Here is a 22,663-nt window from a genome sequence, read left to right on the forward strand (position 1 = left end):
AATCCTCAGGTCCTGGGCCCAGGATGCCACCCGGCTGCCTTGTCTGGACCGAGCCAGCTCCACCCAGTGCCCTATTGTGACCTCGGCAGTCAGGCTGGGCTGTGAGATAGCAGACACAGAGAGCAAAGCCCTTACTGGGTCCCTCTGAAGTGAACATGCCCAGCCTCACCTGAAGCCTCTCCATCAGGTTGAGTCAAGACCAGGGCCAATGAAAGGATGGAGGGAGGGAAGAGCAGTGTTTCTGCTGCCGGTCGCCCTGCTGCTGCCCTGGGTACACAGATGTCTGGCACGTAGGTCTCTCCTGGCATTCTTGTGTTTGTGCCTCACGAGGACGCTTACTCCTTGGCAGGCAGGAGAATCACCTGGGGAGCTTGTTCGAAAGGTCAAGTCCTAGGATGCTGATTCATTAGTTCTGGGTGGGATCCAGGGACTTGAACTTTTAATAAGCCCCTCAGGTGAATCTGATGCAGAGGGCCTCTGGACCAGACTTCCCGATCATTGCTCCTACACCCCCAACTTTAAAGTTAGATGTGGAGGAGCCTGGCGTGTGTGTGTGTGTGTGTGTGTGTGTGTCTGTTTGTATTTAATATCTATGTTAAACACTAGAGTTTTCCAGAGTGCATGGCCAATGTGAGTAAGCCCTCTGAGAGGAGTAACCAGCTGTCAAGCTGGAGATGCCAACTAGCCACATCCTGCAGCTTTAAGGCCATGTGTGGTCCTAAAAATGTGTTTCTCTGCTGCTTTCTCTTTGAAAACATTCTGAAGGATCATGTGAAGCCTAACTGGTCTAATGCAAAACCATAACATGCTATAATTATAATGAAGGCAGTGGATTAATACCTACTATGGATTCATCTCCCTGGGTCCTGAGCACTTATGGAGCCTGTGTTATATTCAGTCGATTTGTTGGTTGACAAATATCCATCCTCTACCACATGCTGGGAGCTGTTGTAGGAGCTGGGTTTCTAACAGAGAGTGACAAATTCATCTCCCACCCTTAAGCAGTTTTACTATCTAGTGAGGGGAAGAAAGTATTAAACACATAAATGAGTGAATAAGTAAGTTAATTTCAATTCCTGTTAAATGGTGTGAAGCAGACAAAATAGGCTAATGTGATGGAAGGTCTGCAGATGGTTGTTGAGACTGTTGGAAGAGGTGGTCACAGAAAGCCTTCCTGAGATGTCGAGACTTGGGTTGAGACCCACCTGATGGGAAGGAGACATATTTCCGAGCTGAAATGACAGAAAGCGCAACGACCCCGAGCAGTGAATAGCTCGGTATGTTTTAGAGGCAGATGGGCTAGTGTAGCTGGGGCAGAGTGAATGGGAAGGGGCACTGAAGAAAGATGGGCTCAGAGAGGTCAGTGGAGAGCCTCATAAAGGCACAGTAAGGACTTTGAGTTTTATTCTGGTTACAATAGGAAGCCGTCAGAGAGTCTAAACGGCAGTGAGAAATGAGAGGCGCTTGAGAAAGATGCTCTGGCCGCGACAGAGGATAGACTGTGCAGGGGCAAGAGTGGAAGCAGGGAGATGAGTTAGCGGGCATGAGAGGATGATGGCCTGGATGGGTTCACAGCAGTGGGGATGGAGAGAAATGGTTGGTTGCTGGATATTGTTTGGTAGTGCTGACTGACCTGGCTGATACGCTGGATGTAGGGAGTGAGAAAGAAGAGGAGTCAAGGATAACCTGTAGGTGTTTCTCTCGTCTGAGCAAACAAATGAATGTGGGTACCATTTATTGAACCATGGAAGGATTGTAAGAAAGCAGATTTGGAGCGGGGTCAGGTAAGCCAATAATTCAGTTTGGGCCGCACTAAGTTTGAGTTGCCTCTTAGACATTCTTGTAAGATATTGAGTAGGGCAGTTGGTTAAATGAGTTGGGCGCTCAGTGGAGAGGTCTGAGGGGGATAAATGGGAGATCATCTGTACAAAGATGATATTTTAAGTTTTGGCTGGGCTGAGATACTCTAGCCAAAGTGCATGCAGAGAGAAGTGGTCCGCGGATTGAGCCTTAGGTTTTGGAAGAGGAGAAGGATTCAACAAGAGTAGGGGAAGGAATGGCCATAGATGTAGGACAACCAGCAAGCGCATTCTCCCAGTGAAATTTTACCCAGAGATGACCCAGATTGAACCAAGAGTCTTGGGCAAAATCAGACTTCTTTCTCTTTGTTTTAAACTAGAATGAAGCCAAACGCCATCCCTCTAAATCAATGTTACATGAAAAAACAGGCAGCAGGCTGTGCTGATGCTTGTCTTGTATTAAAGATGAGGACATTGAAGCTCAGAGAGGTTGTATCAGTGGCTCCAAGTTACACATCTATCAAACAATGGAGCCAACTCAGAACTCCTGACATCAAATCTCACATCCTTCCCTCTTCACCAGGTGCCCTGCTAGCTGGGACAGAGCTAGGAACTTTCCACGCTAAAACCACAGTGCATTCTGCAGACTCGAGTTCTGTCTCTCCAGTCATGCTCCTCTTTCTCTCATAGTCACCAACACGTTGATAGGATCTTTCCAGGGAAAAAGAATTTCTGAGACGCCCTGATAGTGCAGAGGAAGAGAAGCCACTTTGGACTAAAAAGCTGAAATGAGACCTCCCTATCTTAATCTGATTGGTCATATCCTGGGTCTGGCTCAATCAGTCACTTGGGAAAAATCTAGAGTTTGAAGTGATTTCATTCCAGTGGAACTTGCAAGGAAACATCTCTGGACTCCCCCACCAGGAGTTTTGCCCTGTGGGGCTGGCAGACCCAAGAATTCATTCAGTTCTCTGTCTACAGAATATATAAATCCCTTGGGCTCCCAGGGACTCTCCTAAAATTCACAACCACAGGTCTCCTATTTTCTAGGTCAGCCCTAATTCTATGCAGTTTTCAACAAAGTTGAACCATTAAGCATATAAAAATATGGAATAATTTTTGTACTTGAATAAGACATTTCATGTAAATACATTCACATTTCAGTTTGCACGATCAGTGGCAGCCTGACATCAATACCAATGCAGCATTTAAAGTGTTGTAATTGAAATCATATACATCTTAAGGAAAAGTTAAGAATAAAGAAGCTAAAATTTGCTTCAATGTTTATATATAAGAAATTAAATAAGGATAGTTATGTTTCACATTAATGTAATTTGAGTAAAAATATTTCCCCCTCACCATTTTGAACTGTACAGAGCCTAAGAACTGGAAAATTTCTTAAAGATGATTCTATTGAACCCCCTCATTTTATGGGTGAGAAAACTGAAGACTCTACAGGTAGCCTGTTCTACTATAGAGAAATTCCAGCAAGTTCATTTTTATGTTAAAGACTATACAAGTTCCTTGGGCTCACAGGGACTCTCCTAAATTTTACAACCACAGGTCTCAAATTGTCCAAGTCAGCCTCAATTCTGTGTAATTTCCAACAAAGTGGAATATAACAATATACCAGATTTTTTACACTTCTGTAAGATTTTTCATACTACCCTACAGTTTCCACCCACTGATGTTACATCTGAACAAGCCTGATGCCTCATCCTTAAGAAAATCCTGCAGGAGTCTGAAGGCCCATCTGAGTCTTCTTTCCTCTTGTGCTCCTTATAATATAAGGCTTGTGCTGGCTCCTCACCTCTGAATACACTCCATTTGTTAATGTCATTCCTACACCTTGAGGCCCCAGACCAATGACCATTCAAATGCTGCAGTCTGTGAAGCGGAGAGCATAGCCATTGAGACATCTTGTCAGCATCTTGTGGTTGATATTTTCATGTGCAAAACTTCCAGGCAGAGGCTCCCCTCACAGTCTCAAGCTTTGGATCCCTTACTTTTCTTTTTTTTTTTTTATATATATGTATTTTTTATAATTTTATTTATTTATTTCTTTTTCCCCCAAAGCCCCAGTAGATAGTTGTACGTCATAGCTGCACATCCTTCTAGTTGCTGTATGTGGGACATGGCCTCAGCATGGCCGGAGAAGCGGTGCGTCGGTGCGCGCCCCGGATGTGAACCCAGGCCCCCAGCAGCGGAGCGCGCGCACTTAACCGCTAAGACACGGGGCCGGCCCATGGATCCCTTACTTTTCTATGAGAGTTGTAAGACTTTATGTCTGTTCCTTGTTGATGGTTCATGTCCAGGATTCAGATCTGACCAGACAATTTTCAATCTCAGTTTTGTCTTCTGTAATATTCATTCTCATTCAGTTTTGTGTCATGCATTATTATGCACTTTTTCCCCCCAAGTTTGAGATGACTTTTTACCCATTTAAATTTTAAAGGCATCTATTAACACTAGCCTGGCTTGCTGTCCTGCTGCTGCTCCAAAACCTCAGAACCTTCAGCAGACATTGTTGATAGATCATGATCCTTTTTTCTGCTAAGCTTAGATGCACCTTTGGACTTGTTCTACACGGAGGACTGCAGACAGATCAGACTTAGCTGTCCAGGTGAAACCTTCTCTCTGCCTTGCTCCAGAAAGCTTCCCTTCCAGGTGGACACAGAGTTGATGATCAGTGCTTTAGATGTAATGTCTCAACCTGTTTGAGATTCTCCTTAGAGAGCAATCATCCAAACCACATACCATCATTTTAGCTAAATAAGATACTCAAAGAAGTGAACAGAAGCTTTGCTGAAATATAGACTACCACGCAAGCTATGAGCAAGATGAACAGACAGTTGGGCTTTAGAACCAGACACACTTGGCTGAAAAATCCCCATCTGCCTCTTACAAGCTAAATGACCTTGGGCATCACCATGATCTCTCATGGTGATAAAACATAATTTAGAGGTTTGCTGAGATTATTAAATGCCTCAAGTACACACACACACAATACAGAGGCTGACTCATAGTAGGTGCTCAAGAATTGGTAGCTATCATTATGTAGCAAAAAGACTACATATTGGGGCTTTTTAATTGTGAATCCAATCTAACTTCTAATCATCAGTAATTTTGTTTAAACTTCCACAAATTATTATTTTAAAAATTTCTCAGAGATCCAACATTGCTTTATTGTATTTTAATTCCAAGATTCCTTCATTGGCCCCCAAAATTCAACATTTCCATGTGAGATTACAGGTTGCTGGCAATGTGTACTGTTCCACTGGGAATGCCAAAACATGTCTCCCTTGACGGGAGGAATGGGGGTGACACAAGTATTCCTGGGCACCTGCTACTTAGTCTTTCTTTGCCTCTTCAAATGAGATGACACCTCTCTGGGTCATTTACTCTCCCCTTCCCCCACAGGCTTGCTAATTTAGGAACTCAAAGGGCAGCTGCCTCCATGAGTGTGGTGTGAAATAGCATCTTTGAACTGAGGTCCCTCACTTCCTGATCAGCTGTACAGGTCATTGGTAGGTCAAGGATTTTAGGGATGTTCAGATCTTTATTGCCCATCCCATCCACCCATCCATCCATCCATCCATTTATTCAATAAGTAGTGTTGGGTTTCTACCACATGCCAGTCTCTAAGGTGGGTAATGGGGATATGAAAATTAGCTGGACATGGTTCCCGCCCTCATAGAGATTACAATTTAAAGGAAGAAATAGACTTTAAACTAACAGTTTCACTAATGTTTAATTACTGTTATTAGTGTTCTGAGGGGAGGGGAGGGTGTTGAATAAGAAAGTAAACTGAAGGTAGCTTATGTAATATTGAAAGACAAAGAAGATTTCTAAAAGGATTTCATAAGTGAGCTAAGATGTGAAGGATACACAGGAATTAAACAGGCAAAGAGGGGCGAGACAGATGAAGGAGGAGCCTGTCTTTCTGGCAGAGGCATGGGGAAAAGCCCCAAGATAGGAAGGAGCAGGGCACTTCTAGGGGCTGAAAGGGCCAGGCACGTTGGAGGAGAGAAACTTAAAGGCAGAGATAAGCAGCAGCAGTGGTGGCGATGTGCTCTGGTGGCAGTAAAATGTGGTAGTGAGGAGTGGTGTGATGACGGTGACATGGCAGGGACGTGTAGCGTGGGGACATGTGGTGGGACGTGTGGGGGGGGTTGTGTGGTGGTGGGTTGTGTAGTAGTAGGGCTGTGTGGCTATAGTGATGTGTGGTGATGGTAACGGTGGTGGTGGTGATGTGTGGTGTGGAGATGGTTTGAATAGATACAGCTTTCATCTTGTACTTTTCTGTGAAAACTTTGAGTAGCATTGCCTTTTCTCCCTATGTATAAGCACGGTTAACATTTGAAAGGTGGTTTTCCCAGTGGTTATAAGAACAGACTCTGGAAGCAGACTGCCTAGGTTCAAATCTTAGCTCAATTATATATAAGCTTTTGCGTCTTGGCCAGATGTCCTAACCTTAAACTTGCCTCTGGTGGCTTACCTTTAAAATGGGGCAATAATAATTTCAGTTGTCCATGGGGTTTGTTAATTAATTAAGAATTAAATTAATTATTTTAGACAAAACAGAATGGTGCCTGGCAAATAGTAAGCACACAGTATTTTAGATTTTATGATGTTTATTTTTCTTATTACTCAAATGACATTTGAAAGACATCAAAATATGTCAAAACAATCCTATCACATAGGAAATGTCAAAATTTTTATTCCTCTCAAGGTGCAATTGGAATGATCCCTAGAATTAAAATTGGGTGAAAGATGCTGCCACTAACCACAACAGGAAATGCAGGAGAGGAATCAGTCAGGAAGGAAGGCGCTGACCAATTTCCCTTTGCTTGTAGAATTTTTGGTGTCTATGTCACCCGTGTGGAGAAGCCCGTGAAAATGTGCATCCCAAGACACCACACCAAGGCCCTGTTTTTCAGAGGACGCTGAGGTCTAATTTCAAATAAATGAATGTTCCCCCTTGGGCTTCCTTACTGGGGTACAATAGAAAGACCCAGCCCCAGGGCTTGTGGTTGTGTGCCCCTCCCAACAGGCCCTCAGAGGGAGACTCTTCCTAGAAGCAAAGCTATGGTGAAGGTAGTAGCTCTTGCACCCCACAAGCATGTTCTCACAATTGGGGTGCCCTTAGGCATGGGGGGGCATCATTTTCATTTGATGGCTCTCCCACCTGCTGTTAACCTGGCTAAGCCACTGCTATCTATGTGCTGGACGCCAAGGAGAAGCGGGCGTTGTACTTAAGTTTTTTCCACGCCAACCAACCTCGACTGTTGGGCCCTGGTCTCTCCTCCTTCTTCCCTCTTTTTGCTTTTAGTGACATGTGGCCAAAGAATAAGGACCAAATCTGAGAAGTCAGAAACTTTGAAAATCACAGGCGGGGAACCTGCAGACATTATAGATTTCCCATGGCAAGTGAGTATTCTTCACCAAGGGAGCCATCTCTGTGGAGGATCCATCCTCAGTGAGTGGTGGATTCTAACTGCATCCCATTGCTTCATCAACAAAAATAAGTAAGTATTGCAAATAGCATTTTTTTTAACCAGTGTGGTAGAATATTTACCCCTGCATGCTTATTATCTTTTTGGAACATCTACCCAGGTTTGTCAGCCATAGAACAAAATACCAGGAGGCTAAATATATGCCCGTGTAGTTGAACATCACACTTCACAGGTGGAAGAGACACTGCTCTCCTCCTAGGATGTTTTACCTCTTGTGTGGGACCCAAATGGCAGAACAAATGTTTGTTGGACTTCTCAGCATCTTGCCAAGTGCATGTGGTCCTAGTCCAAACCTCTGGAAAGTACTTTCCTAAGCACTTGCTCTCACTCGGGGAGAGAGTAGGCTGCCAGTGACTACAGAGTCAGAGAATCCTAGAAGGGATCAGGACCCGAGGGCAGGGTGCCAGGCCTGGCTGCATGACAGATGCTCCTTAGGCGCGGCCTTAACTCAAGTCCACAAATCAATATTTTTGAGAAACTTCCCAGGAGTTTGTTATTTAGGCAATCCAGTCATTCTTGCAAATCGAGGTCAAGTCCCCAATTACTTGTGCATAGCATGGCTTCCTACACATTTTTTGATGAAATTTACAAGGGAAGTTGCCTAAGTAAGGGGCCATCAGGCCAAGAGCTGGTTGGCAACAGGGCAGGACTGGAAGTCAGGTCCGTCTCCTGCTGCTCAGTCGGGGCTCTTTTCCCAGCTCTATGCCAAGTCCGTGGCCGCCCCAGATGCCTCCCTCCCCTCAGTGCTCCGAATCACAGCCCTAGACTGGTGGAATTTTCTCTTAAGGCTCACCTTTTGCCCTTTCACCACTTACCTTTTTTCTCTTTCTTTTGTTTTGAAACAAGATCTACCTTGGAGATCATACACGGTCAAGGAATCTTTAACACCAAGAACTTGACGAAGATGAAAGTGGACAAGCTAATTACTCACCCTTATTTTGATAGCTGGCTCATGGATAATGACATCGCTTTGCTCTTGCTCAAATCCCCATTTAACCTGAGTGCCAACAAAGCACCCATCTGCCTTTCAGAGGTCACTGACATACAGAGATGGAGAAACTGCTGGGTGACTGGATGGGGCTTTACCAGTGAGTTACTATAGCCCAACCCAGTGGGGCATGGCGGGGCACCCTGGCTGCTGTTTGCAATGAGAAGCAAACTCTGGAGGCTCTGGGAAGTCTGTCTGGTGGATTTAGGGACTTCAAGTTCTCATTTAATGTCCTATGATGAACCTTCTCCTCAGTCCACATGGTAGCCATCCTTCACGGGCCTTCCTGGGCTCCTGTAGCCAGTTTTATGCCCATATTGTGAGACATAAACCCTAAATAGGGCCTCAGTGATAACCCGGGCAGAAGTTTTCAGAGTCCGAGGGGTGATTTGGAAGAATTTTGAGGGACGTATTGATGGGCAAAAGGGCAGCGAAAAGGACCGGGCTGCAAGAAGTCCACATTACTGTCAGCCAGAGCAGCTCTGCTCCAATGGATGGTGTCAGCTCTGCTTTCCTGTGATCAAGGGCTTTGCAGCTAAAATATCTGAAAACCACAGACCTAGGCCAAGGAGAAGGGGATAAACTGAATATAAATTTGGCCTTATAGAGTCAACCTGTAACCCACCCCTGCCACTTTTCCCAGCCCACCCACAAAATGTGCCCTTTTGTCTTTCTTCTTGGTAAACGCGTCTTTCCTCATAATCAACAGAGCAGAAAAAAAAATTCCAGTCAGTGCTGCTCTTCCAAGTAGGCACCTAACGGCTGTACATGGACTCCCACGTGGTCCCCAAGCTCAGAGCTGTTTTAGAATTCTTCATTGGGAATTGCCCTTAGAAGCTTTTCATGAGCTTTAAAAAAACGCCACTCTCTTAACTTGGAGCTCCTCACTATTTATTCAGCATATGTTCATTGAATCCTTCTATGTACCAGGCAGTGTTCTAGGCTCAGTAATATACCAAGAGGAAAATGTCCCCACCTTCAGGGAGCGAACATTCTAGGTGTTGGGCTCATCTCCTCCATAGGTAATGAACTCCCCAAAGGCCCTGACATGACTTAAGCCCATCTTTACGTGCCATGGGCCCCAGGACAGAACTTGTCATCATGAGTTCTCTTTACATCCTTATGGATTTAAACAAAACATCTTTTTAGGACCTTAGCTGGACCCTGGCACCTTCTGCAGGGTAGAAGATGGCACGCTCAGGCTGAGATTCAGTAGAGACTCGGTCCTGGGGAGCTCTGCATTCAGAGAGGGTGGGCTTGAGAGTCTCCCAGACACCACTCCCACCTCCTCCTCATTCAGTCCAAATTTGGGTTGTTCTCTGGGCCATAAGGTAGTTCTTTCGTTGTTGAGGTGAAAGGACATGATGGGGGTGGGTGCTTGACCTCAACCTAAAGGGACCACTTTGAGTTCAGGGTCTCTCCCCATCTGCTTCTTCTTTGGGTCAGTTCCTATGCAAGGTATAAATCCAGAGCTGCAGAAAGTCGACATTAAGCTGGTCAAATGGAACATGTGCTCTGAAGTGGTGCCTATGCTCACCAAGAACATGCTGTGTGCTGGGAATCCTCAAGGTGGGAAGGACGCCTGCCAGGTAAGGGAGCTTGTCCTTTGCTTGGAGAGGGACTGCCACAGAGTGCTGGCCAACATTTCCAGGATAATTGGCTCCCCTCTCCCTTGTCTGTTTCAGTTGCCTAAGGCTGCTATAACAAATTACCACAAACAGGATGAATTAAAACAACAGAAATGTATTCTCTCACAGAGTCCAGAAGTCCCAAATCAAGGCATCGGCAGGGCCACGCTCACTCTGAGGCTTTAGGGGAGGATCCTTCCTTACCCTTTCTGGCTTCTGATGGTTGCCAGCAATCCCTGGCGCTCCTTCGAGTGTAACTGCATCACTCCAATCTCTGCCTCCATCTTCACACAGCCTTCTCACCTGTGTGTGTGTCTCCTCTGTTTTCTCTTCTTATAAGGATACCAGTCGTTGGATTACGGCCCATCCTAATCCAGTAAGACTTCATCTTAATTTAAATAATTATATCTGCAAAGACCCTATTTCCAAATAAGGTCACATTCTGAGGTTCCAGGTGGACATGAATTTGGGAAGGATGCTATTCAACTCAGTACAGATGCTCTGTAAGCAAAGGGGGGCAGTGCAGTGTAGTGGTTTGGGGTGCAGTTTCCCTCAGGGCTCCTCCACTTATTCCCTGTGACTTCTCTCTGTGCCTGTGCCCTTTCAGAGTTCCTCATCTGTAAAATGGGAATACTAAGAGTTCCTAGCTTTTAGGTCCATTGTGAAAATTAAGTGAACCAATGCACAAAGGCACTTAGACCCACATGGAGCAGAGGAGGGTCATAGTAAATGTTAGCAATATCATGTTCTCCATCGCCATCTCTTACACTTGTTCAATGCTCAATAGCATATAAACTGCTTCCACAAATATTACATGAAAGGGTTATGAACTAGCCCTAGGAAGTGGGCCTATTTCAGATGGGGAAACTGAGGATCAGGGAAGCTGAGAGCCTTGCAGAGGACACACCAGCAAGCTAAATAACAGACCTAGAATTCTAATGAAGGAACACTGACTTCTGGTATTAGAGCCATCTTTTGGGTTCCAGTAGAAACGGGGCTCCAAATCCAGCAGCCCAGCCTGGCCATGCCCAGATTTGCCTGGTTCAACAAAAATTCACAAAAATGCTGGGAGCTACCATTGAGTACAGGCTCACCATATATGAGGGCCGGGCATAGTGCTTTACAGCCGTCATTTCTTTCCATTCACACAGCTGTTCTGTGGGAGAGGTACAATTATTATCACCAGCATAAAAACCGAGCCTTGAAATGCTGAAGAAAATTTTCACATTCTCTCAGCTAAATATTCACCCTGGGGTTGAACCAAGGTCTGTTTAGCTCCAGAAATTTAAGTTCTTAACTTAAAGAACTGCTATTCTGCCCAACATCTTTCCCATAGATCCCCTCATCTCCAGGGAAGCGATTATAATTCTTTACTTTAAAGAAAGGTCATGGGAATTTCCAATGACTTCAAGGAATTTGCTAAAGAATAATTTGGTTCAAAGTAAGTTGATGGGCACAGCAATTTGTTCATGATAATAACAATCTGATTGAAAAAAATCAAATAAACCCATATCCAGTTTTTTGGGTTTTTTGTTTATTCGTTCTGTATTTGGATTTTTGGCATATCATTGAATGGTGCTTCTTTTCAACATTTTTGTATGTCACTTAATATTTTCAATAATAAATCTTTGTCAGCTGTGAAACAACATGTACCGCCCGAGCCTATGTCTGTAAAATAATAGCGATAGATGCATATTTGCATATGAAAGATGTGGAAAGTTATGTTTGACTAAGGAGTTGCCTCTGCATGGTTGGAGTCAGAAATGTTGTTTACTTCATTTATTTATTTGAGTAGATGGTAAAGAAAATGCAAGTGGTACAGATGGGTGTACAGTGAAGAGGAAGTTTACCTCTTACATTTGTTCTCTGGTTCACTCCCCAGAGAAACCATTGTTACCATGTTACTGTGTCCTACCTGAAATGGTCTTCTCATATGTAATCATGTGTGTGTTTATATATAAATGTACTTATTTATATAGTTATGGGTATTCTTCATCTTCTTTTCCCATATCTGAGTTTTCTGAATTTTTAATGAAGATGCATTATTCTTTAATAGAATTTTAAAAATGGTCTAAAAGCTTTGTGGGCATGAAAGGTAGTGTCTGTATTTCTCAATTTTCATGTCAATGTTGTCTGTTCCACTTACTTGTGCTTATTTGGCAATCTTTTTCATGATGTTTTAAAATTTGTAAGTTGTTCAAAATTTAATGTTTTGTTTTGTTTTGTTTCTTATTGATGTTTTAATGGTTTTTAACATTGTGAAATTTTGGGTTGTGCATTTTTGTTTGTCCATCACCATATATATGACTCCCTTCACTCCTTGTGCCCACCCCCCACCCCCACTGCCCCTGGTAACCACAGTACAGTTTTCTCTGTCCATGTGTTGGTTTATATTCCACATATGAGTGAGATCATACAGTGTTTGTCTTTCTCTTTCTGGCTTATTTCACTTAACATAATACGCTCCAGGCCCATCCATGTTGTTGCAAATGGGACGATTTTGTCTTTTTTTCTGGCTGAGTAGTATTCCATTGTATATATATACCATATTTTCTTGATCCAATCATCAGACAAGGGACACTTAGGTTGCTTCCACTTCTTGGCTATGGTGAATAATGCTGCTATGAACATAGGGGTGCATAAGCCTCTTTGGATTGTTGATTTCAGGTTCATTGGATAGATTCCCAGTAGTGGGATGGCTGGGTCATAGGGCATCTCTATTTTTAATTCTTTGAGGAATCTCCATACCGTTTTCCATAGAGGCTGCACCAGTTTGCATTCCCACTAGCTGTGTATGAGGGTTCCTGTTTCTCCACATCCTCTCCAACACTTGTTGTTTTTTGTCTTGGTGATTATAGCCATTCTAACGGGCATGAGGTGGTATCTTAGTGTTGTTTTGATTTGCATTTCCCTGATGATTAGTGATGTTGAACGTCTTTTCATGTGCCTATTGGCCATCTGTATATCTTCCTTGGAGAAGTGTCTGTTCATTTCCTCTGCCCATTTTTTGATCAGGTTGTTTGTTTTTTTGTTGTTCAGTTGTGTGAGTTCTTTATATATTATGGAGATCAACCCCTTGTCAGATGTATGTTTTGCAAATATTCTCTCCCAGCTGGTTGGTTGTCTGTTCATCTTGATTCTGGTTTCATTTGTCTTATAAAAGCTCTTTAATCTAATAAAGTCCCACTTGTTTATTTTTTCTTTAGTTTCCCTAGTCTGGGTAGGCACGTCATCTGAAAAGATTCCTTTAAAACCAATGTCAAATAGTGTGTTGCCTATATTTTCTTCTATGAGTTTTATAGTTTCAGGTCTCACCTTCAGGTCTTTGATCCATTTTGAGTTAATTTTTGTGAATGGTGATAGCAGATGGTCCACTTTCATTCTTTTGCATGTGGCTGTCCAGTTTTCCCAACACCATTTATTGAAGAGACTTTCCTTTCTCCATTGTATGTTCTTTAGCACCTTTGTTGAAAATTAGCTGTCCGTATATGTGTGGTTTTATTTCTGGGCTTTCAATTCTGTTCCACTGATCTGTGTGTCTGTTTTTGTACCAGTACCATGCTGTTTTGATTACTATTGCTTTGTAGTATGTTTTGAAGTCAGGGATTGTGATGCCTCCTGCTTTGTTCTTTTTTCTTAGGATTTCTTTAGCTATTCGGGGTCTTTTGTTGCCCCATATAAATTTTAGTATTCTTTTTTCTATTTCTGTGAAGAATGTCATTGGGATTCTGATTGGGATTGCATTGAATCTGTAGATTGCTTTAGGTAATATAGACATTTTAACTATGTTTATTCTTCCAATCCATGTGCATGGGATATCTTTCCATTTCTTTATGTCATCATGGATTTCTTTCAATAATGTCTTGTAGTTCTCATTGTATAGGTCTTAAATTTATTGAGGCTTGCTTTGTTTCCCAACATATGGTCTATCCTAGAGAATGTTCCATGCGTGCCTGAGAAGAATGTGTAGTCAGCTGTTTTTGGATGGAGTGCTCTGTATATGTCTACTAGGTCCATCTCGTCCAGTTTTTCATTTAAGTCTACTATTTCTTTATTGACTTTTTGTCTGGATGATCTATCCATTGATGTAAGTGGGGTGTTAAGATCCCCTACTATTATTGTGTTGTTGTTTATGTCTCCTTTTAGGTTTGTTAATAGTTGCTTTATGTACATTGGTGCTCCTATGTTGGGTGCATATATATTTATAAGTGATATGTCTTCTTGATGGAGTGTCCCTTTTATCATTATATATTTCCCTTCTTTGTCTTTCTTAACCTGTTTTATCTTGAAGTCTACTTTGTCTGATTTGAGTATGGCAACACCTGCTTTCTTTCGTTTGCCATTAGCTTGGAGTATTGTCTTCCATCCTTTCACTCTGAGCCTGTGCTTGTCTTTAGTGCTAAGATGTATTTCCTGAAGGCAGCATATTGTTGGGTCTTGCTTTTTAATCCATCCTGCCACTCTGTATCTTTTGATTGGAGAGTTCAATCCATTTACATTTAGGGTCATTCTTGATATATGAGGGCTTAATGTTGCTGTTTTGTCACTTATTTTCTGGTTCTTTTGCATTTCCTTTGTTTCTTGTCCCATTTGTTTCGGACTGCCAATTCAGTTTGGTTGTTCTGTCTTATGACTCTTCTAGTTTTCTCTTTGTTTATCATATGTGGTTTTGTTTTGATTATTTGTTCAGTGGTTACCTTGAGGTTTGTGTAAAAAATCTTGTGTATGAGATAGTCCATTATCTGATGGCCTCCTATTTCCTTATACTAAGTCAATTCAATCACTTTCCTCTTCCCTGCCTAAGTTGTTCTTGTTATACCTTATTCTATCTTGTGTTGTGGCTGTGTGTTTACAGTGATTAGGTTAAATTTATTTTTGATGAGTTTCTTCCTTTGATCTTTGAATTTAGTATTTAAGTGGTTGCTAACCTATTCTGGTAAAGATCTACTATTTTTCTGAGTTTATCTACTTTTTTTCTCCTTGCTCCAAGCTTTGTATTCCTTTTCTCTTCTTTTTTTCAGGCCTGAGGGCCTTCTTGAGTATTTCTTGTAGTGGGGGTCTCATGGCCATGAACTCTCTTAGCTTTTGTTTATCTGGGAGAGTTACTATTTCTCCATCATATTTGAAGGATATTTTTGCTGGATAGAGTATTCTTAGCTGAAAGTTTTTGTCTTTCAGTATTTTGAATATATCATTCCAGTCTCTCCTAGCCTGTAAAGTTTCTGTTGAGAAATCTGCTGAGGCCTGATGGGAGTTCCTTTGTACGTTATTTTTTGTTTTTGTCTAGCTGCCCTTAATATCGTTTCTTTGTCATTGACCATGGCTAGCCTTACCACTAGGTGTCGTGGAGAGGGCCTTTGTCTGTTAATATATTTAGGTGACCTGTTGGCTTTGCTTACTGGTATTTCCTGCTCCTTCGCCAGATTTGGGAAATTCTCAGCTATTATTTCCTTGAATAGGCTCTCTGTTCCTCTTTCCCTCTCTTCTCCCTCAGAAATACCTATAATTCTTATGTTACATTTTCTAATAGAGTCAGATATTTCTCGGAGTCTTTCTTCATTTCTTTTTAGTCTTAGTTCTCTCTCCTCTTCCATCTGGAGCATATCTGTATTCCTATCCTCTAAAGTGTTAATTCTTTCCTCCATATTGTCAGCTCTGTTCTTTAAAGATTCCAGATTCTCCTTTATCTCCTCCATTGTGTTCTTCATCTCCATCAGCACTGATTGGTTTTTCTTTCTGATTTCAATCTCTTTTGTGAAGAAACTCCTAATCTCATTGAATTGTTTGTCTGTGTTGTCTCGTATTTCGTTGAGTGTTTTTATGATAGCTATTCTGAAATCTCTGTCATTTAGATTATGGATTTCTGTGTCTTCGGGGTTGATTTCTGGGTGCTTGTCATTTTGTTTTTTGTCTGGTGATTTCATATACTTTGCATTGTGGTTCCTGTGTTGGTTTTGTTTTTTCTCATCCTGGAAATCGCTGGTTGCAATTTCCACCCGCCATCACTGTGTGGTGGTAAAGGGCTGTGTAGTCTAAGCCCCCTGGGCTCTGCCCCAGTTTTTCTGCTGCGATCTGCAGTTTTTTGTTTTTTTGTTTTTTTCCGCTGCAATCCGCGGCTCGGGTCATTTGATCTGGTCTGCCGCAGATCGCTTCATCTGGTCTGGTCTGGTTGGTTGAGCTGCAGGGTCCGGTTTGCAGGGAGCAGGGAGCTCTCTCTTTTGCCCTCTGGGTCCCTGACGTGGGGGGCTTCTCGTTCACCCCTCTTTATCTGCTCTCTGGGGTGCTCAGATGTTGATGGTAGCCCTGTGGCTCTTCTGAGTCCTCTGTGCGGGAGTTTCCCACTGGCTGAGAGAGCCCGAAGAGCTTCGGTTTCCCCGCGAGGGCCGCCCCTCCCCCCTCTCTGGGAGCCGCGCAGACCGGGATCACTGATCTGATGGGGAGGGAGAGGAGTGCTCCTTACCTCTCCCCACTTCCTCTGGGGGCCTAGCACAGTCCATTCTCACATGTGCGGCAGTGTGGATCTTTCTGATCTAGCTTTTCACTGTTTGGGATTCCGTTGTTTGTCTGTGACTGTTCCTTTTGTTGTATCTTGTCGGGGGAAGAGTTCACGAGAAAGCTCACTCTGCCATGACGCTGACGTCACTCCCCCAAAATTTAATGTTTTAAGCCACAGTATAATAGTTCAACATAATTTTTGTATTTTTTGCATTTTGTATATATCAGTTTGTATGCCTGCTGTATTCAACCAATGACCTATGACGAGGCACAGTGGATTTTCGTTTTTATTTTTTACTTTTTGATCTTGTGAACACTACAGAAAGAACAAAATGGGCTGGCTGAAAGCGGATTGAAGTAAAAAAGCCAGGGAAAAATTGAAAGAATTCTGAAAAACAACGCAAGTGTTTCGAGGCAAAATGGATTAGAAAACTACTCCTTAGTACATCAAAATGAATGCATGCAACTGGATGATGATGATGATGATGGATATTCACTTTTTGACCAAATTGTCATTCATCACCATTGCTTTTGACCAAATTGTTTGCCACCTTTTCTGACAGTCACAGAGCTGGGAGCACAGTCGTGGAGTTGGAGAGCCTAATCAAAATCAAAGCCGTCTGCTCATCAAAAGACATCCTAAGTGCTTTTTGCCTTGTGCCAGGTGCCCACACCTCAATAGGCTATAGGAGTAACTTGCTACTGTCCCTTCCACTCCCAAACAACTTTTCTCTCCTAGGGTGACAGTGGGGGGCCTCTGGTTTGCCAGAAAAAAAACAACACAAGCCTGTGGTACCAGCTGGGCATTGTCAGCTGGGGAGTGGGCTGTGGCCGGGAGAAACTGCCTGGAGTGTACACGAAGGTGTCTAATTATCTGTTATGGATTAACACGGAGACCACACTGTCAGGAAAGCCCTACAGGCATGAGCCAGACTCCGGGAACAGTTTGCTTCTATCATCGTGGGCCATCTTGTTACTGTATTTTGTGATGCTTCTATTACCCCCATGAGTAAACACTGTATTGCCTCAAAACCAAGTGTCCTTCTCAGTTTATGGAATAAGCTCAAGGGTGGGGTGCAGGTTACGAGGAGAGAGTCTCATACAATTTGTTGCACCAGAAATAATCATATACCTATAGGAGTAATTAAAATATATCTTGGACCCGCTAAAAGGCCTGTGGTTCCCCTGGAATTTGGACTGGAACAGAAAGCCTACTCTTTCCTCTCTTACAAACATCTGTCCTTCCACAGCTTCTTTCATTTTCCAAAGGGGTACACAGTTCCCAAATTTCATTTGCTCCTGAAATAAGAAACATTCCAACTCCTCTCTCTCCCTTCATTTGTAGCTCTTTCCTGAGACCTATAGATCTGGTCTCCAGAAGGATCTTTGTTCTTCACCCTCCTTTGCTTCCATAGCTACCACCTGGTCCAGAGTCCCCATAAATGCTGCTTTTGGCTCTCCAAGATCATGAGTAACAATGCTAAGATTCAGGATCAGGAAATCATTGAAGCATAAATGTCCTAGAGATGAGGTGGGAAAGAAACACACAGCTAACGGGTTGTACTAACCAAGGCACTTTTGCTCGCCAGCATCAGAAACTCACCCTGAAGCAGAAAAGGAAATGAGAAATACTGGGGTAGCACAGAATCAAAGGAAGAGCAGTCAGGCCTTGGGAGGCTGTTCCAGTAAACAGCTGTCTGAGAGTTTAACTTAGTCCAAGGGTGCATTTCAGGCCATCTGGAACAGTGGGTAGACTCTCCATCCTTGGTGCAGTCAGCCATGAGCATAAATTTATTCAACCAGGCAAGACTTAATAAGTGGCATTCTTTTTTGAGGTAACTCAGCACATTTTTGAAGAGAGAAGGAAAAGTTGTAGAATATTCAAAAAGATGTGTGTTTTTACATGCATTTGCCGTAAGTGGAATTCCCTGAGCTGTGAACAACGACAAGAAAATAAAACAAAAAAGAGAACGCATCAAATTTTGTGCATATGCATTCTGAGAGGGAAGGAAAAAGAGGATGAAAAGACAGTTTCTCTACACTGGCCTCCATGGGCTGCATCAAAACAGGACAGCTGGGTACCATCTGAATCTAGAGAGAGACGAGGCGAAGAAGCATTTAGGTGGATGACGGCAGGAAGAATCACCGTGTAGTTAAGTTTTGCCAAAGCTGCAGAGTTACCACAAGAATTCTGGCTGTTGGTAAGCAGGGAAATGTGGCTACAAACAGATGGGCTAGTGTCCCCGAAAAAGCTAAGTAAGTTTAAAGAAATTCCTCTTTTTTGTGTAAGAGGAGGCAGTGACAGTAACCTGGCCTTCAAGTTCAGAAGGCAGAAGCTGGAAAAGACTGAGAGAGGTCACGGTCTTGTTCCCCCAGCTCAGGGCAGCAGGCTGACAGAGAAAGTGAAACAGCCAGGCCACATAGCCAGGCTCCTGTGACAGGGAGTGTGTGCGTGAAGGGGGCAGCTTTGCCTCCAGCACAAGGTATGTTGTCAAACTTACAGATTTTTGTCAATCCTGTAAGGAAGAAACGAGAGCTCAAAGCAGTTCTTTCTCCTTCAAATTGACATATAACTTACATAGAGAGACATACCCTGATCTTAAGGATATAGTTTGATGAGTCCTTAAAAATGCTTGCAGCCATGTAACCCACACCCCTATCAAGATATAGAATATTTCCATCACCCTAGAAAGACCCCTCAAGCCCTTCCCTTACCAATCCCAACTTGCTCCCGCTCTCCTCCCCTTCCACCAGGGTCAAACACCATTCTAGTTTCTTCTACTGAGTATTATTAGTTTTGCTTATAGAACTTTTTATTAAAGGAATAACATAGTATGGACGTTTTTGTGTCTGTTTTCCTTAGCTTAACATAATATTTTTGAGGTTCAGCTATGTTGTTGACTGTGTCAGTAGCTCTCTCCTTATTACTGCAGGGTAATATTTCACACCACAATTCATTTATCCCTTCTCATCTTGATGGGCACCAGAACTGTTTCCAGTTTGGGCCTGTTATTAAAAAAATAAAACTACTATGAAGGGTCTTGTAACAAGTCTTTTGTGTATATGTTTTCATTTCTCTTGGGTAAACACCTAGAAGTAAAATTTCTGGGTCTAGAATAGGTATCTGTTTAACTTTACAAGAAACTGCCAGATATCCATAGTAGTTATAACATTTTATACCACCCACCCCACAACCCCAGTAATAGATAAGAGTTCTAGTTGCTCCACATCTTTGCCAACATTTGCTAGCATCAGTCTCTTTAATTTCTCCATTCTATGGGTGTGCAGTGGCATCGTGATATGGTTTTAATTTGCATTTCCCTCCAAATGATGTTGGACACATTTTTGTATGCTTACTGACCACTTGTGTAAAAGCCTATTAAAGTCTTTTTCCCATTTTTAATTTGGATTGTTTGTCTTTTTATTATTGAGTTGTTGATATATATATATATATATCAATATATATATATATAGTTGTTGATATATATATATATATATATCAATATATATATAGTAAGTATCTTCTCCCAGTCTGTGTTTTACCTATTTATTTTCTTAGTGGTGTCTTTTAATGAGCAGAAGATTTTAGTTTTTATTACATCCATTTAATCAACTTTTTCTTTCCTGGTTAGTGCATGCTGAGTCCTATCTAAGAAATTTTTGCCTATTCTAATACTGAGGAGATATTTTACTGTTTTATTCTAGAAGTTTTATCATTATTTAGCTTTAACATTTAGGTCTGTAATTCACCTTGAAACAATTGTCCTGTGTGTGGTGATATGGATCAAGATTCATTTCTTTCATATGCACAGCCAATTGAGTTGAGGACACCTTCTTTTCTCCCACTGAATTGCTTTGGTGTCTTGGTCTAAATCAGCTGACCATAAAAATACATGTGGGTCTATTTCTGGAGTTATGTGCTTTTCTTTTGTTGTGTTGGGTAGTCTAGGATTGGATTTATGATTTGGTTTTTGTTTGATATCTGACTTGAATGGCTTTGTTTCCACTTGAAAATGGGATATAGGGAGTCTGTGGCATGTAGCAATTTAATTATCACCTATAGGACCTTAGAATAAAGTGGCCATTGAAGGCAAGCTTTTGGCAGACCAAATGGTTGTTGCAATTGATCATTATGATGGGCATGAAGAACACAAGAACCACAGGGGTAAGCTAACTGCTTAGAATAGAACTTAAATTTAAAAAACTAGTAGGCTGAGGGTTTTAGATTTTTGGCCAAAGTCATTGTCAAAGAACCAGAGAGCTTTTATACCTGCTATACAAAAAATATCTTCTCTCATGTAGTTGCAGGGTCAGTGTAGCCAAAAATTGGGCCCCAAATCTAATCATACTGGTTGATAAATACAATATAAAATGAATCCACATATGAGAGAACTATAGGTCTCTCATATGAAAGGTAGGATTGGAGAAAGGGTGGAAACCTGAAAACCAAAATGGGGATTTATGTGTATCTATTTTAAAATGTAGGTATTATTATTATTCAGGTATGGTGAAGCCAACAGATTAGGAAACGACTGCCATTGAAAAGATAGTTTGTTACTCATGGTTCACCGGAAGAGGGGGCACACTACACCATGCAGGACCACATGGAGAAGCAGAAGGACCAGGGGGAGAATGTGGTGAAAGAGCCATTATTGTGGTTTCTGCAGGAAAATGGATGAGGCAGGCTAAGCAGCCTAAGCACGTTTAGGATTGGCTAGTTTCAATAATATCAGCGGGCTCTGGGGTTTAGGGACTGCCTTTAGTTGCCTGGTGCCTGGCTCTGGGGTGATTAGGGCAGGAAGATTGTGGCTTAATGTGTGAGGGCTCAATAAAAAGGCATGATTAATACAGTATCTGAGTACTTTGAACCCACATATCCACTGAGTCTCACTTGCCAGCAGAAAATTCCTTCTTCTTTGAAAACTCTGGCCATCCTCTGACTGAAAGTCCTCTAATGACCTCACATGACGCAGTTACCTTATAAGGAATGCTAGTTCTCCTCAAGACTCAATCCACCAACTCTCATGACCTCCAGGTTTCTAAATACTCTTTAATTTCATAATATTCCACAGGAAAAAAATACAAAAATTAGATCTGAGAGGACAATAAACGACAAAAGAATGGCAGGATTTTGCTAACATATTAGAATGAACCTGCAAAATACTGATGAAATGAAGTCAAAGGGCACTAGAACAGGGAGGGAAGAACACAGCATTGGATGGGGCCAAATTTACCAATATCGTTAATTTACCACACATTCTGGATTTGATAAACTAGCTTTAACGGGAGAGGCTCTAATAGTTCGCTTGGTTGGTTAATTAAAACCTAGATTTAAAAGAGGATCGCATTAAATGAAGCAGTTATGTCAGAAATTCCTTGTTACATTGAAGAGAAAGGGATACAAATTCTTAGGGAGATAGGAAGTTGAAGCAGATTTATCACATTAATCTGTTCACTCACTCCTCCTTACATTAAGTAAGAAGACCCAAAGATACTTCCTCCACCACAGCATTAGAAATGTACCAATGAAGCTGGAGGAGCAATGTAGTAGAAGTGGCTAACTGCCTACCAAAATTGTTTCCCCTCCCATATTGTAGAGTGACACTAGAAGGCAGCTCTGCCCATCTAAATGTAATCTAGAAATTACATTTTATATCCCCTTTGCATGATGCAAGACCATATGACTAATTTTCAACATTGGGATGGATGTGTCCCTTTTGGGCCAAGGTGGCTAAGAAGTGGGTGTTCCTTATCCACTTTCTCTTTCTCTATTTGCTAGCTGCATAGAGAACTCCAGGACCCTAGGGATGATGGAACCACAGGACAACTGTAGCCTGGGTCCCTGGATCAGCATACTGAAGAAAGCAACCATTAAATAGGGATGTCCACATGGGAATGTTACTTGAAACAAAAAATAAAATCTATTGCATTAAGCCATTGAAATTTTAAGTTTGTGTTATAGCAGCTAGTGTTATCCTATTTACCAAACCCAGCATATCTGATACACTGTCTAGTAGCTGTCTTCTGAAAACCGAGGAGGACAGTGTTAGATGCTAAGGTTGAAATGGGCTCCATTGATTAATATAGGGATGACCCTGGAAAGTCAAAATCATCCTGGAAAGTGAAAGGCCAGAAGGTGGATTTTGACTGTTAGAAACATGGTGGACACGGTGACCACGGTAAGCAACAGGACCAGCAAAATCATTGCAGGGATCTTTGACAGTGGTCACTAATGAT

General features: G+C 42.2%; 1 protein-coding gene across 1 annotated transcript; it reads left to right on the plus strand.

Annotated features, from left to right (window-relative positions):
• The first annotated feature begins 208 nt into the window (after positions 1-208).
• On the plus strand, positions 209-17,435 carry LOC131411167 (serine protease 52-like). The gene is made up of 5 exons (XM_058549800.1): positions 209-290; positions 7,132-7,327; positions 8,162-8,403; positions 9,750-9,892; positions 17,166-17,435. Exons 1-5 carry the CDS (start codon positions 209-211, stop codon positions 17,433-17,435), a joined length of 933 nt encoding a protein of 310 aa, XP_058405783.1.
• The last annotated feature ends 5,228 nt before the right edge of the window (positions 17,436-22,663 follow it).

The sequence above is a fragment of the Diceros bicornis genome, chromosome 11, assembly GCF_020826845.1.
Source record: "Diceros bicornis minor isolate mBicDic1 chromosome 11, mDicBic1.mat.cur, whole genome shotgun sequence".
NCBI classification, from domain to species: Eukaryota; Metazoa; Chordata; class Mammalia; order Perissodactyla; family Rhinocerotidae; genus Diceros; species Diceros bicornis.